Genomic DNA, 27312 nt, shown 5'->3' with positions numbered 1-27312 from the left:
TATATTTCACATCCTAGGGAACTTCCTGTCTTTGTGAGTCTTCTCTTTCTCTCTTCCCAAGATGGAGCTTAGATAGGCATGAGGCTTTCCTATACTGTACTAAGTATTTCTTACTTCTGCTGCAATAAATGTCTGCTAGTATTCACTCCTAGCTGGGATATGTCCATTCTCTGCATCCATATCCTGACTCTTTGTGTGTGTCTGCTTCATTTAATTACTATTAGAAGAAAAGTGCTACTTAATTACACAGTATTCTTCTAGCGCTTGAGCATGCTCAGGAGCACATCCTCTAACCAGGGAGCCCATGGAATTCAAATCTCCAATTCCCAGTGTCCATGTTGCTTGCCAGTTTCCTGTTCACGTGACTTTGTATGCGCAATGCTCATAAAAAGTAGGCAGAGTTGCAATCGCTGTATCAAAGTTGCCATTTTGACTTTTGACCATGCCCTGCAGACACTCCTGATGTCCAGCATCCTCTATCGAGATTAACTGCAGATACAGTCAACTAAGCTGTAGCAACTTCCAGAATATAGTAGCTGTTAGCAGCCATCAATCTCCTTCAACTTTGGGGCGGACCTGGAACTGTTTACAGTATGTTTTGATTCAACATCCAATCCTCAGTTTTACTTCAGGGTGTCTCTCTGATCCGAGTCGGTATTAAACGGGATTCAGACTGAGAGATGGAAAACTCTGAAGTGTCCTAAACTCAACCAACTGAGTTGAATGAAAAGTGCATCATAAACAATTTATTTATTAAAGAATTCAGTTTAATTAATCCTTAACATGGGTATGGTTTAATTATTCAACAGTTCCATGCCTCCAATCCTGCTGACATTCTCTCCTCAGGATTCAATAAAACATCAGAGTGCTATGACACTAACAGCCAGTGTTCAATTCCTTTTAATTTTTTTTTAATTTTCTCAATTAATTTTGTAGATAAAAAGTGAAGAAACATTAAACCTGACACTGTGCTCAAATTTAAACAGCTCAACAGCCCATAAAAATTGGCAGCACCGTCTCTCAGTGTCAGGGTAGGCTCTTCTCTCTGATCAGGATCTATGAGAAACTATGGAGCTCACGAAAATTAGGAGTTGTGGTAGCATCTGCTACTGTCAGCCCATCCGCATTATTATAACAGCCACAGAGCAGAACGATGGTATGGTAATGTTTAATAAAGGCGGTCATTTAGCACTGCGCAAGGGCATCTGTTGGGGGATGTCAAAAAGTCAAGATGGTGGCATTGACTGCATGTGTTGTGGCCACCATCTTGAGCTGACTTTTTTGAACCCCCCAGACCCTCTTCTTGCACAAAGGAGACTGATAAGGGCTGTTTTGAGTATTTTCACTAACACTAACTTCGTAAGTACAAGCATAATTCTCTGTGAATCTAGTATATTCAAAACTGTCAGACAGTCAGCACAACTGCCCAAATGTTTAGCATGAAACTGTCAGTGATTCTGTGCCAAACTCATTTCCCTTCTTCTCAAAAATAAAAGAAAATCAATTGCTCCCTTTTCCTGGTGTCTCTGTGGTCATCAGGGTAGCATCAGGGTGGCTTTCTAAACTCTTAATGGTGGAGTTTGGCATTCCAGTTCTGTCATCCAATCACTATTAGCGTGCATTAGAAGGAGACAAAGATGGGACTTTCCAAAAAGCACTTTCTGTGAGACCACCAATAGCCCCTGAAGGTACCAGTGATCCATTGTTCTATCTAAAGTGGCTCACTGCTTTGAAATGGCACTTGCCCAACCAGAGATACAAGATGATGTTAAGCCTGGGAGGTCATTCCACACAATACCCAGGACTGCACCTTCATATCTCACCCCTGATTTTGGCTTGGATTTACCCTTATTGCCAAAACAAAACACTTCCTTTAATTTAAAATGAAAAACCCATATGAAACATAACTGAAAAAATATTCACCACAAATATACAGACTACTGACACGTACCAGTATAAAATGTCACGTTTAAAGGCCACCAAAGGTATCTCTGAACAAAAGTGTCTGCTTGCTGGTGGACCTCAGATGAGTTAAATCGACCTCCCTTCACCAGAAGTGTCAGCATCTGGCAACAATAATCAAGAACAAGGGTCTTTCTTGATTTCCCAGCAGAAGTACTCCAGATGTTGGAAGAAGACCTCTCTATGGAGAGTATACTTGGCCTTTTAAGTGGTGTTCAGGGGGCCACCATCCAAAAAATAATGGGTGGGGTCATCACACAAACATACACACACAAACACAAACACAATTTCCTTTGCATTAAATATCCTTGAAATTGAGTATAGCAGATATGACGACTCTCCAGGCCAATATTCAATCATGTTTTCCCTTCTGCCATGTTAGAACTTAAATTTCAGTAACACATTTTGGAGATCTTTGGGGGCATTTCCAAGGAATCTTGAGTCCTCTGCTCTAAGACCAAGGCCAAATAAAGGAATAGGAATCAATTAGCATCTCCTTCTTGAACTGTCCTTCTACGAGGAGCACAACCACTCTTTCTAGCCAAGTGGTCCAGTTCTCCCGTCCCATTCCTGATACAGATATTCCATCAAGTTATCCATGCTTCCTCATTCTGTTACTAACTGAAACCAATAAAAATGGCTATGGGAAATCTGCTCCTAGAAAATCAGGAGACTTTCTCAGACTATTTCCGTTTTTGGCTGAAACAAAGGAGAATCTTTCTTAAGCACCTGAAAAGAACTAGGCATGTCCTAAAATCTGGCCAGTCTGTCCTGCAAAATGGTCCTACTGTAGTTAGACCATCAAGTAGTCCTCTTTACAAAGAAGCCCTTGACCAGCTGGGAAAACTCTATCTGCACAGAGTTCGAGAAGGAGGGTTTTGCAAGATAGATGGGGGAATGGTACAAATCAATCTGAATTTATCATTCAGCCATACAAATTAGGTCTGTGTGATTTGATAGTCCACTTTGATTCAGATGAAAAAGCCTTCTGCGCACCCCATTTTCAAAAAATGAGTTTCACTGTTGAAACAGGGTTTTGTTTGCTTGTAAAGTACAGCTTGAACAGGATAACTGGCAAAGGAGGAGAACCTGCTTTTGAGCCTTTTCAAATCAGCTAATTGATTTCTCATGTTCTTGCAGCTTTTGTTTAAACAAATGCAGAATATTTCTTAGCTTGTTTATTTTTTTTAGGACTGTGCTGATCTTCACTACTCTAAAATCATGGGCATGGATATATTGTATGAGTCTTGATCTGCAAACAACATCAACCAAACATTGTTGACCCAAATACCTCCAATTTGGACAAAAGATGAAGAGTCTTCTCTCCTAGTAAGGTCAGAAACGTCAAGAGAGGGATTGCAACAGTGCAACTGAATTGTTTTTGTCTAGCACATGTTTGTCTAGATTTGGTCAGACAGTGTATAAAACAAAACATCTTTCTGTTTGGGGGGGGAGGGAGGGAAGATGAATTCAAAAATGATGCATCAGATTCGCCCCCAAAATGATTATTTTTTTCCCTTCCAATAACTACCTGTGAATTGAGAGGTGCTTTATATTTGCTGAGAATACAGCAATAAGGAAAGGCACTGTCAAAAGCCAGCAAATGGGCCAGGGGAGGCGGGGAAAACAATGAAAGCCAGTGTCATGAGTAAGGATGGCGAGCAGGGGGCTCCCACCCAGACTGTCAAGCGCATGCGTAGCACTGAGGAACTGTTCAGCCATTCAAAGAGACACAGATCGGGACCGCCTTAACCTTTGGGGTTTATATGGCTGGGTTTTTCCCACGCTTCCTCAGTTTGTTAGGATTCTTGTTAAGTACTACTAATAAATATTAGAGACCAAGTCATTGTCTCAGTGTGTTTCCTGGTAATCAGGACAGCCAGGGCTGCAATGGAGGCAGCAAGAAATGGAGACAATTCTGCCCTTATTTCTGGTGGGGGGGAACAAGCTCTGCCCCCTTCTTTTGCCCTTTGAAGGGTCAGTAATGGAGGCCCATCAAGATTCTCCACATCACTGGGGGCTCTGAATAGACTGATACCCAGCCTTTCACTCAATTCAGGAGGTCAAGGCAGTACATGGCACTCCCTCTTCCTCCCCCAACAATAACCCTGGGGGGATAGAGCTTTCGTAACTGATGGGAGTAGACCTGGGTGCCCACATTCCTAATCTGGCACCTCAACCACTACATCATGCTTCCCCTTTACTTAACAAGTTATTCTCCACGGACAGAGGTCTCAGTTGCACCAGACCAGACCAGAAACCAACCCCATGGGAAGACCAGAACTACCCTTGATGGAGCTAGACCATGATTACAGAATCTTGCAGAATCTGATTGTGCTTCCCCACCCCTCCTTTTTACACCCCACTGAATCAGGGAGGAGTCAACCTGAGTTTCTTCCCAAGACTTAAGGAACACTTCTGTCCTCTTCATCTACGTAACAGATTCTGAATATTTGCTGCAAGGCCACCTCCCGGGCTCTCTGCGACATGGAAAGGAGTGAGAGGAGAACAAGACTGGTACATTGAATGGGCAGGGGCAAAGTCCTAAGCATAATTCCTTGGCAGTAAGTGCCACTGAACTCCATAGGACATACTCTACAGCAGTGTTTCTCAACCTTGGCATGGCTGGCTGGGGAATTCTGGGAGTTGAAGTCCACACATCTTAAAGTTGCCAAGGTTGAGAAACACTACTATAGAGTAAGCTTGCATAGGTTTCCTTGTGTTTGCAGCCCAGTAAACAGAAGGGGGACGCTCAATATACCAATAATTTTCCCAACTTCCACCCCAGAGTACATGGAGTAAAGGTTAAGAATGCATGTTAACCAGAGAGTAAGTGCCACTGAGAGGGCCTGCATGGGATTGTGTTTCCTGAGAGCAGAGTTCTACAATCCCTTTTTCTATGTAAGTGCATCATATATAATTATTTGTAATCTTGCATTCAAGGTAAGAGTTTCTGCGGAAGAGAATGGTTTGTCTATATATGCGTTTGGGGATCATTTAATTAAAACCGGGTGTTTTATTTCACAGGTAATTAATTTTAATCAGGCACCATTAATTCAAATCATACTAGTTTAATTCTTGGCACTGGTCCTGCCCTTTTTTGAAGGACGGGCTCCTGGGGATTTCTTTCACTGCGAGTTTTGTTGTGGGGGGTGATAGCCCCCCACTACCAGGGAAGATCTCAGGGACAAAATGAGCAATGGAGACCAGGATTACAACAACATACACAGCTTTATTAAGTAGTGGAAGCCACATACACAGCTATCATCTTGATCAGCCACAACCAACAGTGGTGGGAGAGGCACTTCATCCTGACATCTCCTAACCATGGGCTCTTTAACACCCAGGTTTATAACCTTGGGCTCCCCTCTTCCACCCGGCATCAGGAAAGAGTTCGAAGGCTATTGATCATGACTGACATTTAAGTATTCCGATAAGTAAAAGCATGTGTGGGGGAACTTTCTGTTCCCCAAGCTGCATGCAGTAGATCTACTGATGGGACCGGGAAGCTAGTTAGTGATCAATGGGACAGTGACGCAGTGACGTCACAGATTACAAAGGGAAAAGAAAAGAAAACCAGGCTTTTCAACATAGGGGAATGGCAGAGTGGGGGGTCACAAGCAAGAAATAAGAATGTCCCCGTTCTTTGGAATCTCCTTCCCCTTAAGATCTGGCAGCCCCCCACCCCGCTAGGCTTTGAAAAATGTCTTGTAGGGTGGGAAGGTAAGTGAGCTGCTCCTTCCTGTAACGTGGAGATGAATGAACGGAGCTTTTTATGTGTCTCAGGTGCTGTGATTTGTACAATATTGTTATCTGTGTACTTGTAAACCTCATTTATACAAACAGGGTGCATCAGCTGCTTGGAGCCAGGTTCAACTTTGAGCCCTGAAAATAAATAAATAAGAAAGAGGGAAGTTTTGGCATCATGGAAACTGGAATTACAGGGTTCCATTGGTGGACTAAAAAAATCTAGACTACTATACCTCTGTCTCTGCTGGATAAAACATCTCTGTTTCCCCTTGGCCCCCTCCCTCCCTCTTTCCTCCGTCCCAGTCCTTCAAAATGCAGACCGAATTGTTGCCGTTAATGGAACCAGAATTGTGTGTCACTCTGCCCTTAGAGGATTGCTTGTAAGGATGGCTGAGAAACTAATTGCTTTGAATATCTCTAATGCCATCGAACTGATTGTCCTCATTTTAAAAGCGAGCGGGAAGGAAAGGAATCCCACAGAGATCTTGAGCCCATCGATCCATGTATCACCCTTGTCTGTGTTTCAGCTTATCAACAGGTTGGCACTACAGCTGAGTGCAGCTGGGGGGCACCAACCGAAGAGTCCCAAACCTTTTCAGACCAGAGACCAAGGATTTCCACAAAAAAGGAGTACAGAAACATAAAGATGGAGGCCCCGTGTGCATCATCAAAGCCCTGCCCTTTTTATAATGTTGCTGGATGTAAAAAGGAGTGCTTTGATCATGTGCCTGTAGCCACCATCTTGACTTTTCTGACCCTCCTCCCAAGGACGCCCCTGCCAGAACAAAATGCAATGTTTGGGACAACTTTTTCATGTGTAGTTATAGTAATGCCCTGAGCCCAACACACAAAGGCACATATTCTTCCTGGCTGGCTCTGGGTTCAAAAAGTCTGAAGTATTTCCCCCTTGCAAAGTCAGTCAGAAATGTAATAGGTGTATCTTCTCACTCACTGAGATAGGTAGGAAGATCTTTCTCAACATTCCCTTCTTTGTGGCTTAAAAGCTCTGAAATCTTTATTTCACAACTCCCCGACAAGGATGCCCTCAGGGACTACTTTTTTATTTTAGGACAACATATTTTTCTCTCAAATATTTAGCTGTTTATTTTATGAAGTCTTTTGTTAGATGGATTTTTGGTAGGTGTTTGTGGAAGTCGATATATTGCCTCTGATCAATATTTTTATAGAATTCACATTCCTGGCCAATAAAAAAAAACCTTACTGTAGTCATGCCTTAACTTGTTTTTTAATTGCCTTTGCAGGTTCTTTTTAAAAGCTGGTCTTGGAATGTCTGCCCAGCTTGTCCTGTGTTATCGGTTCCAGGCCAATGTCTACAACAGTTCCTTCTAAATCTGAAAGGAAAGGTAAGTAAATCATTCTGGCAAGCATGACTGGATGATGGCACTGTAAGGCAGGGCGAAGGCCAACTCGTGCCAGGAAAGTCATGTTCCCTTAAAAAGCTGAATGTTAATAAGGCACCCTCCTATGAGTTTCTGCCAAATAATCCGTCATAAAATGTCACACATTCCCTAAAAGTCCAGGGGACTGGCGATCAGCATTTTATTTTCAGCATTAATGCTCGATGCCAAGCTAAGGGTGGGCAGGAGATGGAGGATCTACTCTGTGGAAACTCTGACCAACTTTAAACACTTGTTTTAAGTCCATTTTCATCATACCGCAGAGTGTTCCACACAGGGGTGTCTGCATGGTGTGGTCAGAAAATTTCCACACATAGACATATCTCATTGGCTTCTATCAGAATTGGGGACACTTATGTTAAGTCCAACAGAGGTGGCCTGCTCAGCCTGGAATGTCCTCTTCTTCCATCCCTTGGAAACCACTTCATAGTTATTACTATCTAGGAGGAAAGAAAGGGAGCTAGCCTACTTTAGTGTTGAGAAAAAGATCTTCCTGCTCTTGCCCATGGCTCCAGGGGAAGGAGTCTCAGAGATGAGATTAGATGAACCTGCAGCAAGGAGAAAGTGCCATCACCAGCATCATGTCATTCATAGTTTTGACCCTGACTCACTCCCTACTTGGAAATGATTCCAAGTTACTCTTGAATCTGCTGCACCTTGTTACTGTCAACAGATCTGCCCTTGCCCAAAGCAATGTTATTGAGTAGGGAATTCCCTGCTTCTCTACTTCCTAAAAACTATTTGCTCAGTGGTTTATTTTACCCTCTGTTTTTCGGTCTTCCTTTTCAAAAGCAACAAGTCCTAACCAGACTGTGTCAACAGGTGAGCCACTGTGTGCTCACAGCAGTGATGTGCAAAGACTGCCTGAACTGATTGAGAAATGGCCTGATGCGATTGAGTCATTGAGCCACTGCAGAATTAGTCTTCGCCAAATCCCTGCCCGGATCAGAAAAATGGGGCTTCCTCTTCTCATAAACTAGCATGGCTATGGGGTGAACCAGAAAGACTTGCCCTTTATGAAGAGATGAAGCTTGTTCATAGAAATCAGGTGGGGATTTTCAAAGTGTTCTCTTTTTTAATCTGTTTTTTTTAACTGCCTGTATCTTTATTGTTTGGGGAGAAGGTGGGAAGGTGGGCAACAGTTCAGACAGTTCACTGGGGTGTTGTGCAAACAGAAGAGATATTTGTAAAGAATAATGAGACACCTTCTTGAATGGAATGAAACTGATTTGGGGGGCAATAATGGAAGAAGTATGAGTTTTATTGGTTGTACTGTTTTCCAGAGCTGTGCAATACTCGGTTTTGACCCCACAAAGATGCTGTGGAGTGCATGAAGATGCGGATGCGACACTTGCCTGCAACGCTTTAAAGCACCTATATCTTTTCCTGGGATCACACAGCAAGAAAAGATCTCGTTGTTTCCAGACTCTGTGACCCACTTTTTAAAAATTATTTTCAAAGGTCTGTACAGGCCTATTCCGTTCTGGTCTCTGTGCCTGTTGAAGATGGTGTCGCAAAACTGGTCTCTAGAATTTCAGACCAAGATGTCAAAAGGAAAAAAAATAAACCACTGACTAAGCCAGGCCAGCTAATGGATGTAATCACTCAGAAAACACTATCCCACCAGTTGAGAGGCAAAGCTATTTGGTGAAAATGGGTTTGCAAAAATTACTCAGACTCTTTCAAATCTCCAGGTTTCTGCCTCTCCCAAGTTGCTGTGATGGGAATGTCTAATTGTGGCTTGACAGTAAAAGTCACTTTGAGTGAGAGATACATGGATTTTATTTTAAGGGTCCATAAGGCACACGGGTGTTGGTTGCTACTCACCGTGGGCCAACAGGGAAGCACAGCTTCATTATGTGATTTCAGCAGTGGTGGGAGCCTAATGTGATGTAAAGATCCAAGGACCCTCATTCCTTTGACTGTCGCCCAGTTGCCATTTTACCTCTGTTGAAAAGCAGGTCTTCCATTTTCACAGTGCCCAGAAGTACTTCATTCTGTAAGGAAATGCTAGTTGTAAAAGCAAATTTTCTTTCATGACAATCTTAGCCTCGAGGTGCTTCAGCCTGTATTCTCCTTTTGGCATCTTCTTTTTCAAACCAATGCAAATAGGAGCAATGTGTTCAGAACAAATCAAGCACAGAAGAGCTTTGCTCTATAAATTCATTATGATGTGTTTAATAGAGATCATATATTTTCCTGGGACAGTGTTCTACAATTTCTATTACTTATTATATTTGAAATGCTACGTACCTTAATAGGATGCAGGTCATACGGCTACAGAGAATATCTCTACCTATGTCTGTTAGGAAGAAACTTCCCTAAAATCTCGGGACTTTGTAGTCATTAAAATGGAATTCCCATCTTTCTTATTCAACTGAGAACAATGATTTAATATTTTCCTGAAGTTGGGGTTGCTTCTTCTTAAAATGAATTTAAAATATGAAAACATGATTTGGCATTTTTCTATTGACAGAGCAGCTAATGGTCAAGTAGAATGGAAAATGTACAGTAGATGCTCAGAGAAGATAAAGACTCAAAAGTGGAGACCAGAGTGAACAGGAAGGTCCAGCGAAGAGATTTTGTTGCTCCTTTCTCAACCCCACTTGCTTTCTCAAGATCTGAAGAAGCCAAGGATAACCAAGGAGGGACGTGAGGGGGGGGGGAATCAAAAAAGTTGAGGTCACGACTGCATGATTAAAACCATGCTCCTTTGTCCATGCCTGTGACATTGAATAGACACCCCTGTAACCAAGTTAATTTGCACAAAAGATAGATAATTCCACAAATAACAGCTAAAGTACTATTTTTCCCCATTGTCTAGATACAACAAGCCACTACTGATAACAACAAAGTACCCTTCTGATTGTACAGTATAAAAACTAATGTAATGATTAAAATAAACCAAACATAAAAAAGAACAATTAGATCCATACAGTGTCAAGTCAGTTTCAATATGAGAATAATCCAGTCCTTAAACTGATTGTTATATCTGGATTATATAGAAACATATAACATGGCGTGATCTTCTTGTTTTTAGATTCTTATCTTGAATCCATTCCTTAATTTCAGGAGAAGTTTCTGTCCATTTATGTAAGATTATCCTCTTTGCTGAGTTGGTAAAACCACAGCCCTTCATAAAATGACCAATCGTGTATTTTAGGGATATAATTTAATATCACATTTACATTTTGAACTGTTATCTTGATTTTCAAATTGCATTAACATATCTGGTAACTTGAAACTAAAACAAACCTTTGGCTGAACAAGACCAGATTGTAAAGAGCCTTCAAATCTCTTACAATGCCAACACAAAGCTAAACTACTATTTTCTTAAAATGGATAAATGATCATTTATGCTTCTCTCACACCACCCCAAATCAGTTGTCCAAGCCAGTAAGAGGAGGACCACCCCTGGGCTTTGATAGAAATCAAAGCCTATGATGACAAGTGGAGCCATTTCTCGTATTCAGAGTATAACACAAGATATAATCGAAAGTTTCGGCTTTCCTTTTTTAAAAAATTGAGGATTTAAAGTATTCCTTACAGGTAATAACAAAGTCAGCCTTGTAATCTTGTTGGAAAAATGGGGAAAGTGTAATTCTGCTGATCCTACAGAGAAACTGAAGCAGAAAAGGATTTTTGCCAGGTTGTCCAAAGTAGAAGTCAAAGCCATGAGAAAGGGCCAGGGTCCATTTCTCCCCCGTGCTTTAACTACAAAGCCTCCCCCTCCTTCTGTGATCCTATCAGGCCCTTCCCTACAAACAGCACCCTGTTCGCTTGAAGTTTTGCTAATTATAAGGAATCCTTCCTCCCATCTCCAAAACCACTCAACGTTCAATAAATTACAGATTGGCAGGCTATGAATCCAGACATTTGTTCTCTCATCTAGCTAATTCCTTCGGAACATCAGCTGACTTTGCTTTTAACGTAATTGGATATTATGCATCCCAGTGATTTATACAAATTAAAGTGAGTGGCTGTATCCAAGACCCAAGACACCCGGCCAGTCTGCCAGGGACTAAAATTTTAGAAGTTTATCTCTTGCCTAGGAAGGTATTTGATATTGCTGATCCTTCTTGGGAATCCATGACATGCCATGATTCTATCTGAAAAACAAACCTGTTTTTCAAAGGTAAATATGAATATACTATTGTGATATGGCCAGAAATGGAGATAGGATCAGAGGGTGTGTCTTGGCACATGAAGTTGCTCTAGATTTGCTCTCATAGAATCTTCCTGTGGGTTAAAATTTAAGAGAAACACATTTCTAGGAGAAGATGCTGTGCAGTTGGCCTGTCTATTTTCCAGAAGTTCTGCAACTCTCCTGCCCAGAGCAACTGTTCAAATTGCAGAGGGAACACTGCACTTAAAACTATAGCTATTGGTTTATTTACTCATTCTTAAATATATGCTGATGTTTATATTTTTAATTCAGTATGTGATGTACCACAGAAATATTTAATTGGAGAAACTTGTACCATTGTTATTTCTTTTAAACAGAAGGCAGCTTTCCTGGAGGATGGAGAGAAAAGAAAGCCCTGCCTTGACTTCGGTGATCTGCAGAGCAAGGGTGGGACAAGATGTTCCCTAAGAAGTAGACAAAAGGCAACCATCTGGAAAATTGTGTGGACCTCAACCTGAGCTCCTTGGGGGAAAATCAGACGTAACAGCAGCTCTTGTTTCTAAATGTGTTGGTAGGCATCCAAGGATTTATTTCACATCAATCTATTCCGCCTGCAGGAGGCACAAATCATCTTAACATTGACGTAGCTCTGCAGGACAATACATGTTTTTTTGGTTTCCGGGGTTGCTCTGAAAACTTAAGTTAGTTGAATTTGCTGAGCACCTTCCAGCCTCACTTTGGTGTAGGCTATATAACTGTTCCATTTCTTTAGGATCTATGCAAATCACTAGCCACATAGAAAGCACCACCACACAGTGATGTCTGGGGAAGGGGTGTCAAAATCAGTGAGATGATGGACAGAGCAGTACAACGCAAGGCCTGCCACTTTGCAATGTGTGTGTGAAGCAAGAAGAGGAAGAAGGGTGTGGCAAGCATCTCCACCTTAATGAGGAACACTTGAGTGTTCATAGTCTTCTAAAATTGCAGGTCCTTGACCACATCTATAATCACATTATGCACCTGGCATCTAGGGTTGACTGAACAGATTCTTAAAATAGATTTTGCTAACTCCACGTTCTTATACGTTTAATCAGCAATGCTTGCAATGGGTATTTATAACTTCTGCTGCAAACATATTTCCTATAAGGTGACCCTATGAGGGTCATTTTCATAATCTGAGAATTAATTAAAACTATAAATGCATACATCTAATGTTGTTCATGCCTGCAGGTCGTGTGCCTGTACATGTGTAATTTTATATTTGCATCACTTCTTGGCCTTTTGGCTAAGTTCAAGTGGAATATCTATACAGTTTCTTTGAATGGTTATGTTTGTATTTCAGAATTAAAGTATCCGTAAGATTTTGCAGATATAGCAATTGCATGTCTTGTTTCTTATGGTGCTGAAGTAATTCCAGGGAATTTGACATAGCCTTAAAAAACTTCAGTTTGATGCACAGCAAGGTACTTACTTCAGTGGACCTAAGGACCACTGGGGCTGGGCCAAACTGTCACTACCAGAGAAAAAAGGCAGGTGGAAAAGCCAGTTTTGTAGGAAATTGAATGTGTTTGTGATGTTTTAAAATAACACAATCCAAGATAATTCTACCAAACACTATTTAACATTTTTATGTCTCACTCTATGAGTCATTATCACAATATTTATACCACGCTGAGTATACAGTCAGGAAATGCTTTCCATGTTTATTCAGATAATTAATCTGGAAAATCAAATCAAAGTGTTTCTTAATAGAAAACATTTTAAAAAGCACGTGAACTGTATCTAGTAACATTTGCCCTTGTTCTTCGCCTCCCTGTAACAGTTAACCTAGATGCGAAATATTTTTATTTTATTTTTAGGAGGTTTATTTTAGCTAAATACAAAAACAAAGAAAAATAATACACAAATTATAAAATAAAAAAGCTGATCCCTCCAAAAAAGTATACAAAATAAATATTTACAGACATCAATAAACTGAAACCATGATTCGTTACAGTCATCCATAGCTGATTTATATTAATTAATTCTGCAAACCACTGAATAGTTGGAGCCATGTTTGCCTCTCTGATGCGGAACAGTATTTTGGCTATAAGTCCACTTGCTTTGTCCAGAACTGAAAATATTAAATTAAATTTCAAAGGTGAGTTAATGCATTTTATTGCTTCTTACCAAAATGGAGCAATGTATTTAAATAAGGCATTAATTTCACTGCATCTCCAGCAAGATAAATGCTAGGGGGTCATTTCTAAAATATTATGTCTTGTTTAAAAAGATGTAATCTAAAAATCTATTGAAAATTTTGGATTTTTTTAAAAAAAATCTTTTTTATTAGTTAAGTAAAACATGCAGGCAAAAAAAAAGCAAAAGGGAAAACATACATATACATGTTTAGGAGATTTTGAAAAAAAATAAAAAGCAAAACAAACAAAAAAGATCTTTAAAAAATATTATAAAAATGCTGGTAGGTTCCCCCCTTCACCTTTTTTCCCCCCAGCCACTAATTGCTACTTGAATATTTTTATCTAGATGCAAAATACTGATGGAACTGTTCCCATTCTATAAGATATACAGCTACATTTCTTGTGAGATTGAGTGTGAAGACATACGGATGTTCTGTAATGTGGGTGAAAGCAGAAAGCATGTGATACCATGTGTGTCGTGAAGCTACCACACAAATGATGCAATTTGCATTGTTTGTGCAGTGAAATTATGACCTGGCTGGTGTCATATTTATGTTGAAAGCCACTAATGAACCTCAAACAGAGCTATAAAGGTTTGGGCCAAGAATTCAATGAAAGAAAATCTCAACATCTAAACTGGCTGCCCCCTAACTAAAACCAGTTCTGAATGAGCATGTAAGATGAAACCAATAGTTGGGAAGATGATCTGTTAGGAGGTTATGTTGGTGGTGTTTACATTCTGCGCTCAAGATCTGAGAAGCATTAGTAAGGCAGTTTCCTTTGGGATGGGGAGAGATAAATATAAAACTTGGTTGAAAGCAGTAAAACAATTCTGGGAATGCAGCACAGCACACATTTGGAGATTAATAAATTGTTTTTATATATACCGTACAGTTGGAACACATGTCTAAATGTGTACAGTACGTCTGAAATACCAATTCTGCTTCATATTGGCTTGAATGGCCTTTGCATGTATCCCTGATTTCCAATCTAATTATTAAATTGTTAAATTTGGACATCTGTACATGAAACTCAGCAGCTCAGGGCCAGAGGTGATGCTGAGGCTGGAAAAAGAGGGCTTGGGCTACAGGAGTGTGAAGCCCCCCAAAACTCTGCCTTCACACTGGATTAATAAGATTCACACACACAAAAGAAGTCCTTAAAAGATCCCAGCTTTTCATCTACATAAATGGTATCTGGTCCTCAGTTATGAAAATACAAAGAAAAGGATGGCTATGTGCATGCGTCAATATATCAATGCGATGCATACCATTTGGGCTGTCCCATCTCAGAAAACAATCTCAAGCAGCCAGCATAAAAAGATGTCTGGGGCAACATCTATATAATAGAAAGTTTAAAATATTTTAGTGAGGGAAAAGTTGCCAGGCCACTGCAACAACATGGTATGTTACTTACAACTGATCATTACGTATAAAGTTACACCTAATAACAAGCTATAGCAAATACTACATTTTGCAGTGGCTCAACGAGATTGATGGACAGTATACTGGAGAGCACTATTTCACACTCATCACAACTAAGTTGATAGTGACATGATGGTCCTTCCTTCCTTCAACTTTAAGAAGGAATTGAAGACATTGATGGCAACCAACGTATTAGCTCCAATGGGACCAAGGAACAGAAAGAACGGCCGCAAGGAACTGTTGCCTTAAAATGCTTTTAAGTTTCCTTTCCCAAGGACATTCGACTAGAGAAAGATGTCTGCTAGGCTGAGCAACGAAGAGAAAAAACACTAATAGGTGGGGAAAGAAAAGGGAAGTCAAAAATGGTACGTTAAAAAGAAAACACTAAGCTAATGCTGAAAAACACAGTTGATCCTACTGAGCTAGTAACATAAAAAATACATTTTTGGCATGCTTTGAGTTTACACAGTCAGAGAATTGTAGAGTTGGAAGGGATCTCAAAGATCATCCCGTTCTTGAAATGTGCAGGAAAACCGATCCAACCATCCATGGCAGGTGGCTGTCCACCCTCTTCTTATAAACCTCCAGAGACGGAGAACCCAGTCTCCATAGAGCTGCATACTCGGTTTTCTACTGAACATTTGGAGATTCTGCGAACGCTGACCTTGCTTCAGCGAGTTGGATAGGGTCTTCACGGAGAACCCTTGGGTTTCCAAGGTATCACAAAAATTGGGTATGTAGTATTTCATAGAGCACAATGCCTTATGTTTGTAATACGACACAGGGTCAGACTCCCAAGGACTGGACTTTAATTGCAGGGGGAAAAAGTAAACTCTGAAAGGAAACAGGCTGTTATTTCTGTTAAAAGCATCCCACCATCCAGTAGTGTTGGTGTTGCCGTTTTTTTGTTCATTTGCTACACTTGGGAACCCACACAAAACTGGGACTGCATTCCATCAACGTATATTAGACTAGAAAAAAAGACTGTGATTGTAGACAAGCACTGTGCTAAAGGTATTGTTTTATTCAATGTCTACATGGTGCCTGGCCCTTGGAACTCCACCAACAGTTGGTTGGAAGATTTTAAAAAGCATGATTTTGGCTAGCCATTCCCAGCTACAGCAGCTACATTTCAGCATACTAAGGAGCGTGGGGGGTGGGAGGAGGGGATGCTTCTATAAATGCTTTTTTCCTCTGTTCAGATGTAGCCAGGTAGCCATGCAGTTGGTGGCCATATGGGCAGTAATTGTTTTACGTGGGTCTTTTATTTGGATTGTTATTTATCTAAAATAGATCCAGCAAAGATGGTACAATTGTTGAGGTCTACCACAGCTGGAATATATTTCAAACAGTGCTGTAATAACGTAAATGCAAAGTCGCACTCATCCCTATGAGCAATATTATCATCAGTATGACACAACTTGCAAAAATTTTAAAAAAGAGAGAGAGATTGCACAGTAGATTTTAGAAAGCAGTGTAATGATAGTCTAGGGAAAATTATGCCAGTAGAATTGGTTAAATTGGGCAAAATGAGTCAGCGGCCTGATGTGGCTGAGAGAAAGGCAAATAAAGTTTTAGGCTGCATCAACAGAAGCATCATCTCAAAATCATAAGGAGCAACGTGAAGAACAGCCCTGCTGAATCAGGCCAAGACCAATCTTAGTTCAGTGTTGTATTTTTCAGGGACCAACCAATAGCTTTCAAGGGGTATTTGGACAAATGTTGCCCCCAACCTGGATGGCCACAATCTAAGAAAGAAGTTGAGGAACTGGAAAGAGTACAAAGAAGAGCAAGAAAGATGATGAGGGGCTTGGAGGTTAAATCTTATGAAGAGCAGTTGAAGAAACTTGGTATGTTCAGCCTAAAGAAGAGAAGGCAGTCTTCCAATACATGAAGGGGTATCACAAAGAATGGGTGGATTTATTCTCCAGATCACGCAAGGGTAAGACTAAAACCAGCAGGTGGAAGCTTTACAGAGGGAAATCCAAACTTGAAATAAGGAGGAATTTCCTGACCATGAGAACTATTAAGCAGTGGAACAGCTTGCCTTCTGTAGTTGTGAGGGCTCCATCAGTGCAGGTATTCAAGGAAAGATTGGACAGCCACTTGTCAGGGATGGTCAGAGGATTCCTGCCCTAGCCAGGGATTGGACTAGAAGACCTCCAACCCTTTGATTCTATGGATATAACATTGAGATTTCAAGAGTAACAGCACTGATAAACATGGATGGCTTTAAAAGGGGACTGGGTACATTCCTGGAGGACAGGTTTACCTTGTGCCAATTGAATTTCACAGGTTAATTATAAAAGAAATATAAAGAGATGCTTCCTTTGACCTGCTCCATATCTCCCTCCCTAAAACTTTGAGAGTGTGCACTCCCTGTGCACTTTCTCCAGGCCACACATGACCATATGCACCTCAACCATGTCACCTTTCGATCTCCTTTTTTTCCAAGTTAAAGAGCCCCAGGCGTCCAAGCCTTTTCTCCCAATGGTGACATTTAAACCCCCTGAATACAGGGGCTGCATTCTTTTTGACTTTCTCCAGCCCTAGTGTGATGATGTGTGGGAATGACCTTGGGAGACAGGGAAGAGCCCCAACCTGGTCAACAGATAAGCTGCAGCTGAGCCCACAAAAGGAATGGCTGCATGACAAATGCCTCGGAAGGGACCCTCCCTAGTTTCTTGGCTGTAAAAGCGAGAGGGGAGAGATGTACTTTCAGACTTGCAAGATTCTCTTACTGTAATAAACCAGATTAGAGTTAGTGCTTCTTGGTGTGCTTCTTGTCTGGACTACCTCGCAGGAGGGTAGTGTGGGGGTTGCTGACTGTTTATATAGAGCAGCTGGCCCTGCCAGTTTTGGTGGTGGGGTGTGTGGTTTCCTCCTTCATGGTTCTGGCAGAAAAAGAATAATCAAATGCCAAGGAGGAACCCACTCCACCCCCCCCCAAAAAAAAGCCTGGCAGGGCAGTTATATGCAGTTTACATTGCATACAAACAGGGAGCAGACCCCACACTCCCTCGCACTGATGATGTTGCCCAGTCTGGGAATGAAACGTCTGCAAGCAACCAACCAGGCTCAGAGAGCACTGAGGACTCCCCAGTTCCACCCTGAGCTACAGATGTTCTCATCTGTGAAAACCAGGGATGGCCTGTCCTCAAGAGACAGCATCCCACGGATTTGTACAAGGGCATTTCAAAGAGGGCCGTTTTATTTTGCAGTCCGTCCTGATGATCAAATTTGCCTTCTCCACAGCGGCTGGACGCCGGGTCCGAGGTGTCTTTGTGCCGTCCGCTATGAGTGTCAGCTCTTTTTCCCTGTGGGCTACAGACAGACCCCCATGAAAGTGCCCGTGGAGTCGGGCACTGAAACTGCATTCCGGACTTCAGAGTGCAAAACACGGAACGAAATTTTTAAGTTGCAGGCAGATCGAGGGCAGCTGTGCAAAGGCTCGAGCGGCTGGGCCACGTTCACTACGCAGCAGCTGGATGCAGCCCAAGGAACAGGTTAGTCCACTGTTTCTCAACCTTGTCAACTTTAAGACGAGTGGACCTCAACCCCCAGAATTCCCCATCTAATTCCCTGCTGGGGAATTCTGGGAGTTGGGGGTCCACCCGTCTCCAAGCCTGCTGCCTGGGGAATCCTGGGAGTTGAAGCCTCTCCGTCTCCAAGCCTCCTGCCTGGGGAATTCTGGGAGTTGCGTTCCACCCGTCCTGAGCTTTCCGAGGCCGTGAAACCCCGGCGGGGCCCACCCTCCACCTCCCGCGTCCGGGGATGGCTGCCCGCCTCAGACTTCCGGCTCCTCCTCCCCGGGCGAGGGGCGGGGCGTCGCCAGGGCAACGGCCGGCAGGGCACCGCAGCTAAGATGGCGGCGCGGGCGGCTCGTCGCTCGCGCGCGCGGGAGAGGTGGGCCCGGCTGGTGCGCTCCGTGTCGCGCGGCGATGACGTCCTCCGGGGGAGCGGCCGCTTCCCTCCGCCGCCGGGAGCCGCCGGCGTCGCCGCCGTCGCGCGCGCGAAGATGGCGGGCCTAGCCGAGGCTGCCCCTGGTGGCGGCGACGGCGGCGGCGGGCCTCGCCGGGGCGCCCCGCTGGAGCCCTCGCCGCTGCTGCTGCAGGCGGAGGGCGGGCAGCCGCGGCGGAGCAGCTTCGCCAGCGGCGGCGACGGGCGGCCGCCGCCGAGCACCGAGACGCTGGGCTTCTACGAGAGCGACCCGCACCGGCGGCAGCAGCACCGCGGGCCCTCGGGTGAGGCTTCGCCACGGACCCCTGAGCATGTGCAGATCGCCTCCATGGAGTTCCATCTCCCCGTGGGAATCTTGGAGGGGGCAGAAAATTTGGGAGGGGAGCCTGAGCATGTGCAGAGCGCCTCTTTGTAGTCTCCCTCCCCATGGGAAGCTGGGAGGGGAACAGAAAAAGTTTGGAGAGGAGGAAGAGCAGAGGGAGCCCCATTTACACCCCAACCCCTGTTCTGCTGGTGCCCAAAGCCCTGGGAAGGGCCTCCTTCCTCCGCCGGCTTCTTCCAAATCTGGTTCTGCTTTTGCAAGCTTGTGGTGCCTTAAGTTTCGCACGGAGGTGGGGTGCGCTCAGGAATGCCAAGAGTGGAAAAGGAGCCTCTTTTCCCCTTTGATGCCCAAAAGAGACACCCTGTATGGTTTCTCCATCACGGCGAAGCGCGCTGGAGTCTGAATCTGGCCCTCCGGAGGCATCGCCTCCCTCTGGCTCATGAGAGACTCTCCCTAAGTTATTTTGGGGGATCTATTTTAGGCATCTGAGTGTGAAAAAGGAGACTCGGGTCCCTGCCTCAACCTGCTTTCTGGGAAAGGTTCCTGCTTTATAACTGAAACTTGCATAAGTGCACATCAGTATAAAATTAGCCTTCCTTTTGCCTAAGAACAAGAGGTAAGGACTCATCTAATGCTATGAAATATGTTCTTGGCATTGGATTTGAGCGCATAGGGTTGCTATTTTGCATGAGGGGCAGCGTTAACGTCTGTGTAGGCACTTGGGTGTGCAATTTAGGAGTTACAGTCAGTAATCTTTGCTACTAAAGTACATCCCAGTAGATGCTGGATCCACTGCTTTTTTCTTGTAGAGATTGGAGGAGAGCCGTGTTGGTCTATGGTGGCAAAAAATCAGGAATCTGGTAGACCTTTTTGGACTAACAAATTTTATTAAAGGCATCAGCTTCCGTCAGGGTCCTGTGAGATTGATGATATGTAAGTGTTAGTTTGGGGAAAAGTTTCCCTTTCCGTGTTAAGGTCCTTGCTTATCTCTGTGCTGGGGGAATGGTCCTTCTTACCCAGCTGCAATGCCAGGTTGAGGTTTTTGGGGTCTTCTGCGGCAAGGTGTTTATAAGGATTCTGAGAAGAGAATTGACTCATCAGGGGAGCAGAATGATGTGGACCCGTAACATGTATCTGAATTGTCTTCCTTCCTGCCCACTTTTGCGGTTACGAAGGTAGACAAACACCGCTCCCAGCAACAGCCTCATTTCATTTGCAGTGTTAAGAAGAGGGCCGAGTGCCTGGGATTACCTGGAACAGGTCCTCCTTTTTGTTCAACAAGGTCAACTGGGGAACTTCCTTGAAGGTGCCCAAGACTGAACTTTTGCTCTGCGTTAATTGCTAAGCAATAATTTTAATTCCAGGTCTATATAAACTGCCCTTAGTTCTTATACAATAGAGAGAATACAAGTCTTCTTATATTAAAGTTTCCTTGGCCAGATCTTCTCTTGCACAAGAGAAGAACAGTTGGACAGATATTTAAGTTGGTAACATTTCTATTTTGGAATTAAGACTTTATTATCTCATACTGCTTTTTTCAGCGAATGACTCACCACACAATCCTAAATGTGTTTTCAGGAAGTAAGCCTCTATATATTTGGTGGGTTCAGGGTGTGCATAAAGGATAGTGTGCTTGATATACTGTAAAGTCAGGGTGTTATTTGTGTTACAGTCTTCCTGCCTTCAGTAAATATCACTTCATTGTTGGGTGTCTTTGGTTCCTTGCAGCAATAGATACTTAGCTGATCAAAAAAGGTTGGGAATATGACATACGCTTAGTAATGAAAATACTTGATACAGTGGAGGAAAAATAAGATGAGAGTCAAATTCTGTAGCTGACTTAGGAAAAAGGGATATAATGTCAAGGTTTGCCTCCAGGGTGATCTTCAAAAGCAAGCTGTAACCAGCTTGATGCTTTCACTACTTCAACCCATTTATTTTAATGAAGTCCTCTTAAATCATTGTGTTTCTGAAAGGACCTGCAACTGTTCATTGGGTGTAGAAATTAACCTAGGATAGGAAGGTCTCATTTCAGGCATTACTATATCATGCATGGATTAATATTGAAATTATATTTGAAATAAACCTCAAGATTCTGCCAACTTACTTGTTGGCTATAAACATGCTAGAACATCTCAAACACCTACTTTCCTCAGGAGTGTGTGAAAAGATGTTGCTGGCACCTAAAAATCCACATGGCACAAACTGGGCATTTATTTTTACTGCAGCCGTTGTTTACCCTCCATTTGGGTGCAGTTAGAGAATCAAAGAAGTGTTGAAATGGAAGAAGTAGCAAAATACGAGAAAGGGCATTGGACAAATAATGGTAACTGAAATGGGGAGCATTCCTTTCTGTCCTTGCTTCCAAGATAATTCAGGTCCTGGCAGCTGGTTTCAGAGAACCAATGCTGGGGGACAGGGGGGCTTTGGGGGAGCCTTCATTTGACCAGATAGTTTGGGAGAGATTTGTTGACTGTGGTATTCAGCTTCCAAGACATTCAGGATTTCAAGAATTAAAGCAACACCTTGAGTTGGGTTGGGAAGTATGTGGCATGCCACAAAATTCACTGAATGACTGTCTGCCTCCTCATCAGTGCCTTCAGTCAGGTTCCAAATATTATTTGGAATATTATTATTATTATTCAGGGTGGTCTTTAATAAGTAAAATGTAGCAATTGCCCCCTGTAAGAATTGGCCTGTATAATACCATAATGTAGTGATTACATGTTGGACTATGAATAAGAAGGCCCAGGTTCAGATCTGCTCTTAGCCGTGGACACTCCTGCGTGAGTCTAACCTATCTCACAGGGTTGCCTCTAACCTATCTCACAGGGTTGCCATTGTTGGGGTGAAATGAAAGGGAGTTTTCATGTAAGGCATCTTGATTCCTGGGGAAGCGTGGGATAGAAATTTAGCAAAGAACCAGGTTTGTCTGCTGACTCATTTTCTTATTGTCTGGTTTCACATTCCTTAAAATAATTGTGTGACTGGTCAGATCATCAATTCACAAGTTATTGTTTGGCAATAGCCAAATATTAATTCTCTCAGATAAACCTCTAGACTGAGCCATAGGCGTGTATAATGCCCAGCCTTTTAGGCACAGTTTAATGCATGAGATTCTGTTTTATATTAAACCATAATTGACTTTATCTTGTGATTCAACTAAACCAGGATTGAAAACAAGTATGTTTGTACCGGTGTAATAGCAAGCTAGGCCTTGATTTTAATAAGAAAACTTGAATTAAACCACATGTTTTAGAGGAACAGAAAAAGAGTATTGATTTTTGACTTACAGCTAATGCTCCCAGTTATGCTTAGGTAGATTGTACAGTATGCAGTTTTTGTCCAGTATTCTATGGAGTCAAAAGCACGTTGGCACAGGTGGAAGCCAGCCTTCTTTATTGCTTTGCTTGTGTACATTTGGTTAATAAAACTGCAGTTTAGGAACTTGTGCAAATATTTGAATTTGTTTGTACTCTGTAATAGTTCCAGAGTACAAACCACAATCACAAAATTGGTCTTCAATATTTAGTAATTTGTAGTGTCCAGCTGTGCAGATTTTGGGGGGCAGACAAATGCTGGATTAATTTCTAGGAAAGTATAATTCATGAATTTGGAACTTTAAAATGCAGCTTATCCCATGATTAATTTAAATCACGGCCTTATAGCCTGGTTGTTCCAAAGCTGTAAACTGTAGTCTCCCAGATTAGATATAAAGGTACGTATAGTTTCTGACTCGTTTGCCAACTCGTGCAAAGAGAAGAAGGGGTGGCGTAACTCAACGCACGAAGCCATTTCAACATGGTCATGGATGCAGCATGTGATTTCCTGGCTTATTCTTGCCTAATACATGAGTATTTGATTTAATGGTATTTAAAGCCTGTCCCAATTCTGGAGGACTCTGGGCAGTGTACAACAACAAACAAAAAGAAACTGCATCAGAATAAAAAAAAAATACTGAAAACTAAAAGCAAACTCAAGATAGGAACCCACACCCAGTCAAGTGGGGCCAAAGATTCCTAAAGCTAGAACTGAGATGTTTCTGAAACATCAGCAAGGTGGGTACTGTACAAACGTCTGGGTAGAGGATACTTCCTAGAGTGGGGGCTGCCACAGGGAAAACCTCATTAAAGATTTAAATGCATTTACTTGGAAAAGTAATCGTTTTTTTAAATTGATTTTTAGCAATGGGTGTAATGTTCTGAGCACCAAAGGAAGGGAAGAGAATGGCATAGTATACAATGCAGTGCATTGATGGGCCCAGTGAACTGTTCCTCAAAATAGCATTAGTAGGTCAAAAACCAACTTACAGCATAGGAGCAAAGTTCCACATTTTTGTCCAGAGCATTATTTTAAAGGGTATTTAAAATATCTCTTGTGTGTTTTGCTTTGTAGAAGTGATCAAACAGGAGCTGGTAAGGCTGCTGTTTTATATTGGAGAATGTGGAAAATATACTTGGTTCTGTCACTCTGAATTTGCTCCAGAGTGCTTTTGAGGTTTCTGGATATCCTGATGCTTCCTCGTGTTTCAAGGAATAGCCACATTTTCTTCACTGAATAAGAACTGAATACCACGTACATACTGGCAGGTCTGTGTCCAGAAAAGTTAGATGGGATACAGACATTTGCTCATAATGATTATTGGATTTTTTTTTTCCTGAGGAGCTCGCCCTCCCTCCCTCTCTGTCATATTTATATAGCTGCCCATCTCACAAAAATATGGCTCTGGGCGCCCTACAAAAGTAACAACAGTTAAAAACTACATAACAATCTAGAAACAAACATAAATAAAATAAACACATAAAATCCAAGAATGCAGAAGACTGTTGCAGTAGGGTGCTCAGTGCAGGCATCCAGATTTAAGCATTTGAGACAGACAGCTGGCCAGCCTCACTCCCTGAACACGTCCAGTGATCCCTCTCCTCTTAATGTGAGGAAGGTGGTGGTTGGGGGTATTCAGCTGGGACCTGCTTTCCTCTAACTTCAGTCCATTATTCCATACCTTGCACTCTGGAACAATTTATCTTTTTGAATAATACAAGGTTATTACCTTTCAGTCTGTCTTCTCAAGGAAAAATGTAACCACTTCCTCTATCTTAGTTTCAGTTCTTAATCATCCTGATTGACTTTCTCTGAATCTGTCTTAGTTGGTCTGAATCCTTGTTAAGATGCAGTACCTAGAAACTGAAATTTCTAGAATGTCTAATTGAAAAAGAATAAAGTGAAATTATTATTTTCCATGGCTTGAAAACTGCTTCAGTTGATGCAACCTACAGCTCCCTTTCCCTTTCCTTCATTCATGTCACTCTCTTGATTTATCTTCAGTTTGTGGTGAACTGTAGATGATGATGATGCTATATTAAATGTATATGCTGCCTGACTCTCAGTGACTCTGATTGGTTTAAAATTGTTAAGACATTTAAAACAAAGAACAATGGGAAACAAAACACAAAAACAGCGCACGACAAAAGAACAACCATAGTTCTGATAACTTTAAGTACAGTACTATAGCTAAGCCAGGCATCCCCCCCCCACACACACACATATACACTTCTGTACTGGTACATCTGACTTTTCTTTCCTAAATGAAGTATTCTGCACTAGTCTCTGTTAAATTTCATTCTGTTCTTTTGAGCTCATTTCTCTAACCTGTCAAGCTTCCTTATTATCCCTTTCTTCTCCCTTCTGTTCATATACTCTAACTTACCACCTTCAACTCCTGATTTACACACACTGTTATTTGTTATATCCAAAGTAACAAACTATGGTTTGTCCTTAACCTCTGTATAGCTTCTAGTTGCTCCTGGAAAGTTTTGGGTCCTTGCATGTCTCTAAATAAAGACAGGGAATCTGTAGTGCTAGACAGAAACCCGGGTAAGAACAGTCTTGCTGGCTCAGGTCCTAAGTCAGCAAGACTCATTTAGTCCAGTAGGATGAACAGGGACTGGCAGCACCAGCTCTTTGGGATCCCAGCCAGGAGATTGTTCAACTCAGTGTGGAGGTACTTGGAACCAAATAAGATTGGGGCAAATCCATGGGCATTAGGAGAAGAATCAGTGGTGGAATGGCAGGCGGCAGCAAGTAGAAAAGAGCCCTGTCCTAGACAGTGTCACCGTGCAGTTGTATATGGGGCAATGATGCATGCTGATGAGACATAAGAAAGACTAATAGGAGAGGTAATCGGATTTACAGAGAGAGTGTCACTTGTGGGTTTTTTTCCTGTATTGGCCTAGATCAGTTTACAGCAGTTCATTGTGGGAGCTGTGGATTTAAAGAAAATGAGGAAAGAAATAGCCTAGAAAATCCTCAGCTTGTTAAAAAGAGGTTCTCTTTCAATGCAGATCTCTCTCTACTGAGGTTTATCAGCGCAGAGCTAACAAGGGGCTACTTCCTCGAACACAATGAAGCCAAGTATACGGAACGGAGGGAGAGAGTGTACACGTGCATGCGGATACCCAGAGAGTTGGAAAAGGTAAGTTGATCTCTCGGCATTTTGTTGTGCCTAAGAAATGCTTACCCTCACTTTACAGAACACATGAAACATTTGTTTTAATCTGAAAATAACAAAAACAATTGGAGGCCAGGTTGTTGATTTTTTTTCTAAGTAACTTAAGGATGTTACCCTGACTGCATGTTTTGGGTGGTCAGTCTGGCATTCAGTTTGCTTTATGTCTGATGACACTATAATTGAGTGCGTTGGGCCAGTTCCAAAGCAGTGACGTATTGGCAGGAGAACAGCGTGTGCAGCCAGAATTCATTTGTTGCTTTCTCAGGAGCGGTTCTACTGCCAGCAGAAAAAGTTGTGTTCAAGTTTAAGAAGTTGCTGGTCCCGGTGGTGGGAAATGCTACCAAAACATAGGCAAACAGCTAGCCCTCACCTTTGTTTCTAGACTGATTCCACTTCAGGACAAAGCTATTCGAAATCTCTTAAAATTACTCTGTAGGATGGCAGGGAGATGTAAGCATAAAAATGCCAAAAGTGTCTAATGACAGAAGGTCCTTGTTTTTTAAGTTAATTTACATGTTTAAGCTTCAGTGGTGGAAATCACCCAGAAAAATAAAGTAATGCTAAAATAAGAACTACTAAAACCATTTTAGGGGCAGCAATACAATAATGAAACCACAGGGCAAAAATGATGTGTGGACAATATCGCTTTGGCTTGTTGCCTTAGACATCAGCAGAGGTTCTCTGATGCGACGCATTCTGTCACTGAGGAACTGCAGGGGTTCGCTATTGTCTGTGGATGGGAAAGCCACATGGTGGGACCTGTTCTGATCATTGCAGTGTGTTCACGTGAGGAGAGGGGCTCCTAAACCCCTCGGAGAAGCCTCTGCCTTGGGGGGCGAGTGGATTCCTCTGGAATTTTGAGAGCCAAAGAGCTGCCATGACAGAGATGGCTACCGGCAGAGCATCCACGAATCAGGGCACAACCTGATACAGTTTTTCCTCTAATTCTCCATGAGGCTTTCTTAAGTTGCAGAATCATTTGTTTTGAGAAAAGGGGACAGATAGGCACATGTTTAGATGAAACCACCTGCCTTTTTTTTTTTAAAGAACGTGGAGAGGACTGGGAGGAGGCATGGTCAGAATTAAACCATTTCTTCCCAGTATCACTGTGTCCCATTTGCTTTTTAAAATTGAATCATTAACAAAAAATTAATCCCATGGAGCCTCGTGGATGTTGACCAGTCCAAGGCACCATAAAGCCAAAATGGGACTGGGGCTTGTGAAGACAGAAGTTGGAAGACAGGCACCCACAGCAGTACATTAATATGAGTGATTGATGCTATGAGAAAACCAGAGGCTAATATGATGGATGGGGAGAGGAAGTAAAAATAAACTAATAATTGAATAGCCAAGTTGTTTAAAAGCACAATAAAACTGGAATATGTTGTGGAAGGGATGGGAAAGAAGAGCAATGAAGAGTTGGATAAGTAAATGAAGTGGGGGTTAAGTGAGAATGAGGGAAAGTAATGTATTGGAAGAAAAAGCAGTTCCCTCTGAAATGAGCCTGGGCAGCACTGAGCTATTATTGCAGAGAAGGCGAAGATACAGCTCTTTCTCCCCTCCAAGAGCTAGTAATTGAGATGACCCAGAGTTTATTTGTTGATCCTTGAATCCAATGCTCCCTGCCTTTCCTCCCACTAAGATATTACATGTGAAAGTTGG

The 27312-nt window shown here is 42.3% G+C and overlaps 1 protein-coding gene across 3 annotated transcripts in view; it reads left to right on the top strand.

Annotated features, from left to right (window-relative positions):
- The first annotated feature begins 18845 nt into the window (after positions 1 to 18845).
- TAPT1 (transmembrane anterior posterior transformation 1) overlaps positions 18846 to 27312 on the top strand; it is a 44299-nt gene continuing 35832 nt past the window's right edge. For 2 of the 3 annotated variants that reach the window (XM_063309627.1, XM_063309626.1), the window contains exons 1-2: positions 18848 to 19104; positions 25484 to 25614. In XM_063309627.1, the coding sequence (XP_063165697.1) occupies positions 18879 to 19104; positions 25484 to 25614 (357 nt within the window). In that variant the 5' untranslated portion in view covers positions 18848 to 18878. Of the gene's footprint in view, positions 19105 to 25483; positions 25615 to 27312 lie in introns of all 3 variants that reach the window. The other variant, XM_063309628.1, reaches the window with a different exon arrangement.

The sequence above is a fragment of the Candoia aspera genome, chromosome 8, assembly GCF_035149785.1.
Source record: "Candoia aspera isolate rCanAsp1 chromosome 8, rCanAsp1.hap2, whole genome shotgun sequence".
NCBI classification, from domain to species: Eukaryota; Metazoa; Chordata; class Lepidosauria; order Squamata; family Boidae; genus Candoia; species Candoia aspera.
Note: the sequence above shows the minus strand (reverse complement) of the source record. Positions and strands in the feature narration are given on the sequence as shown.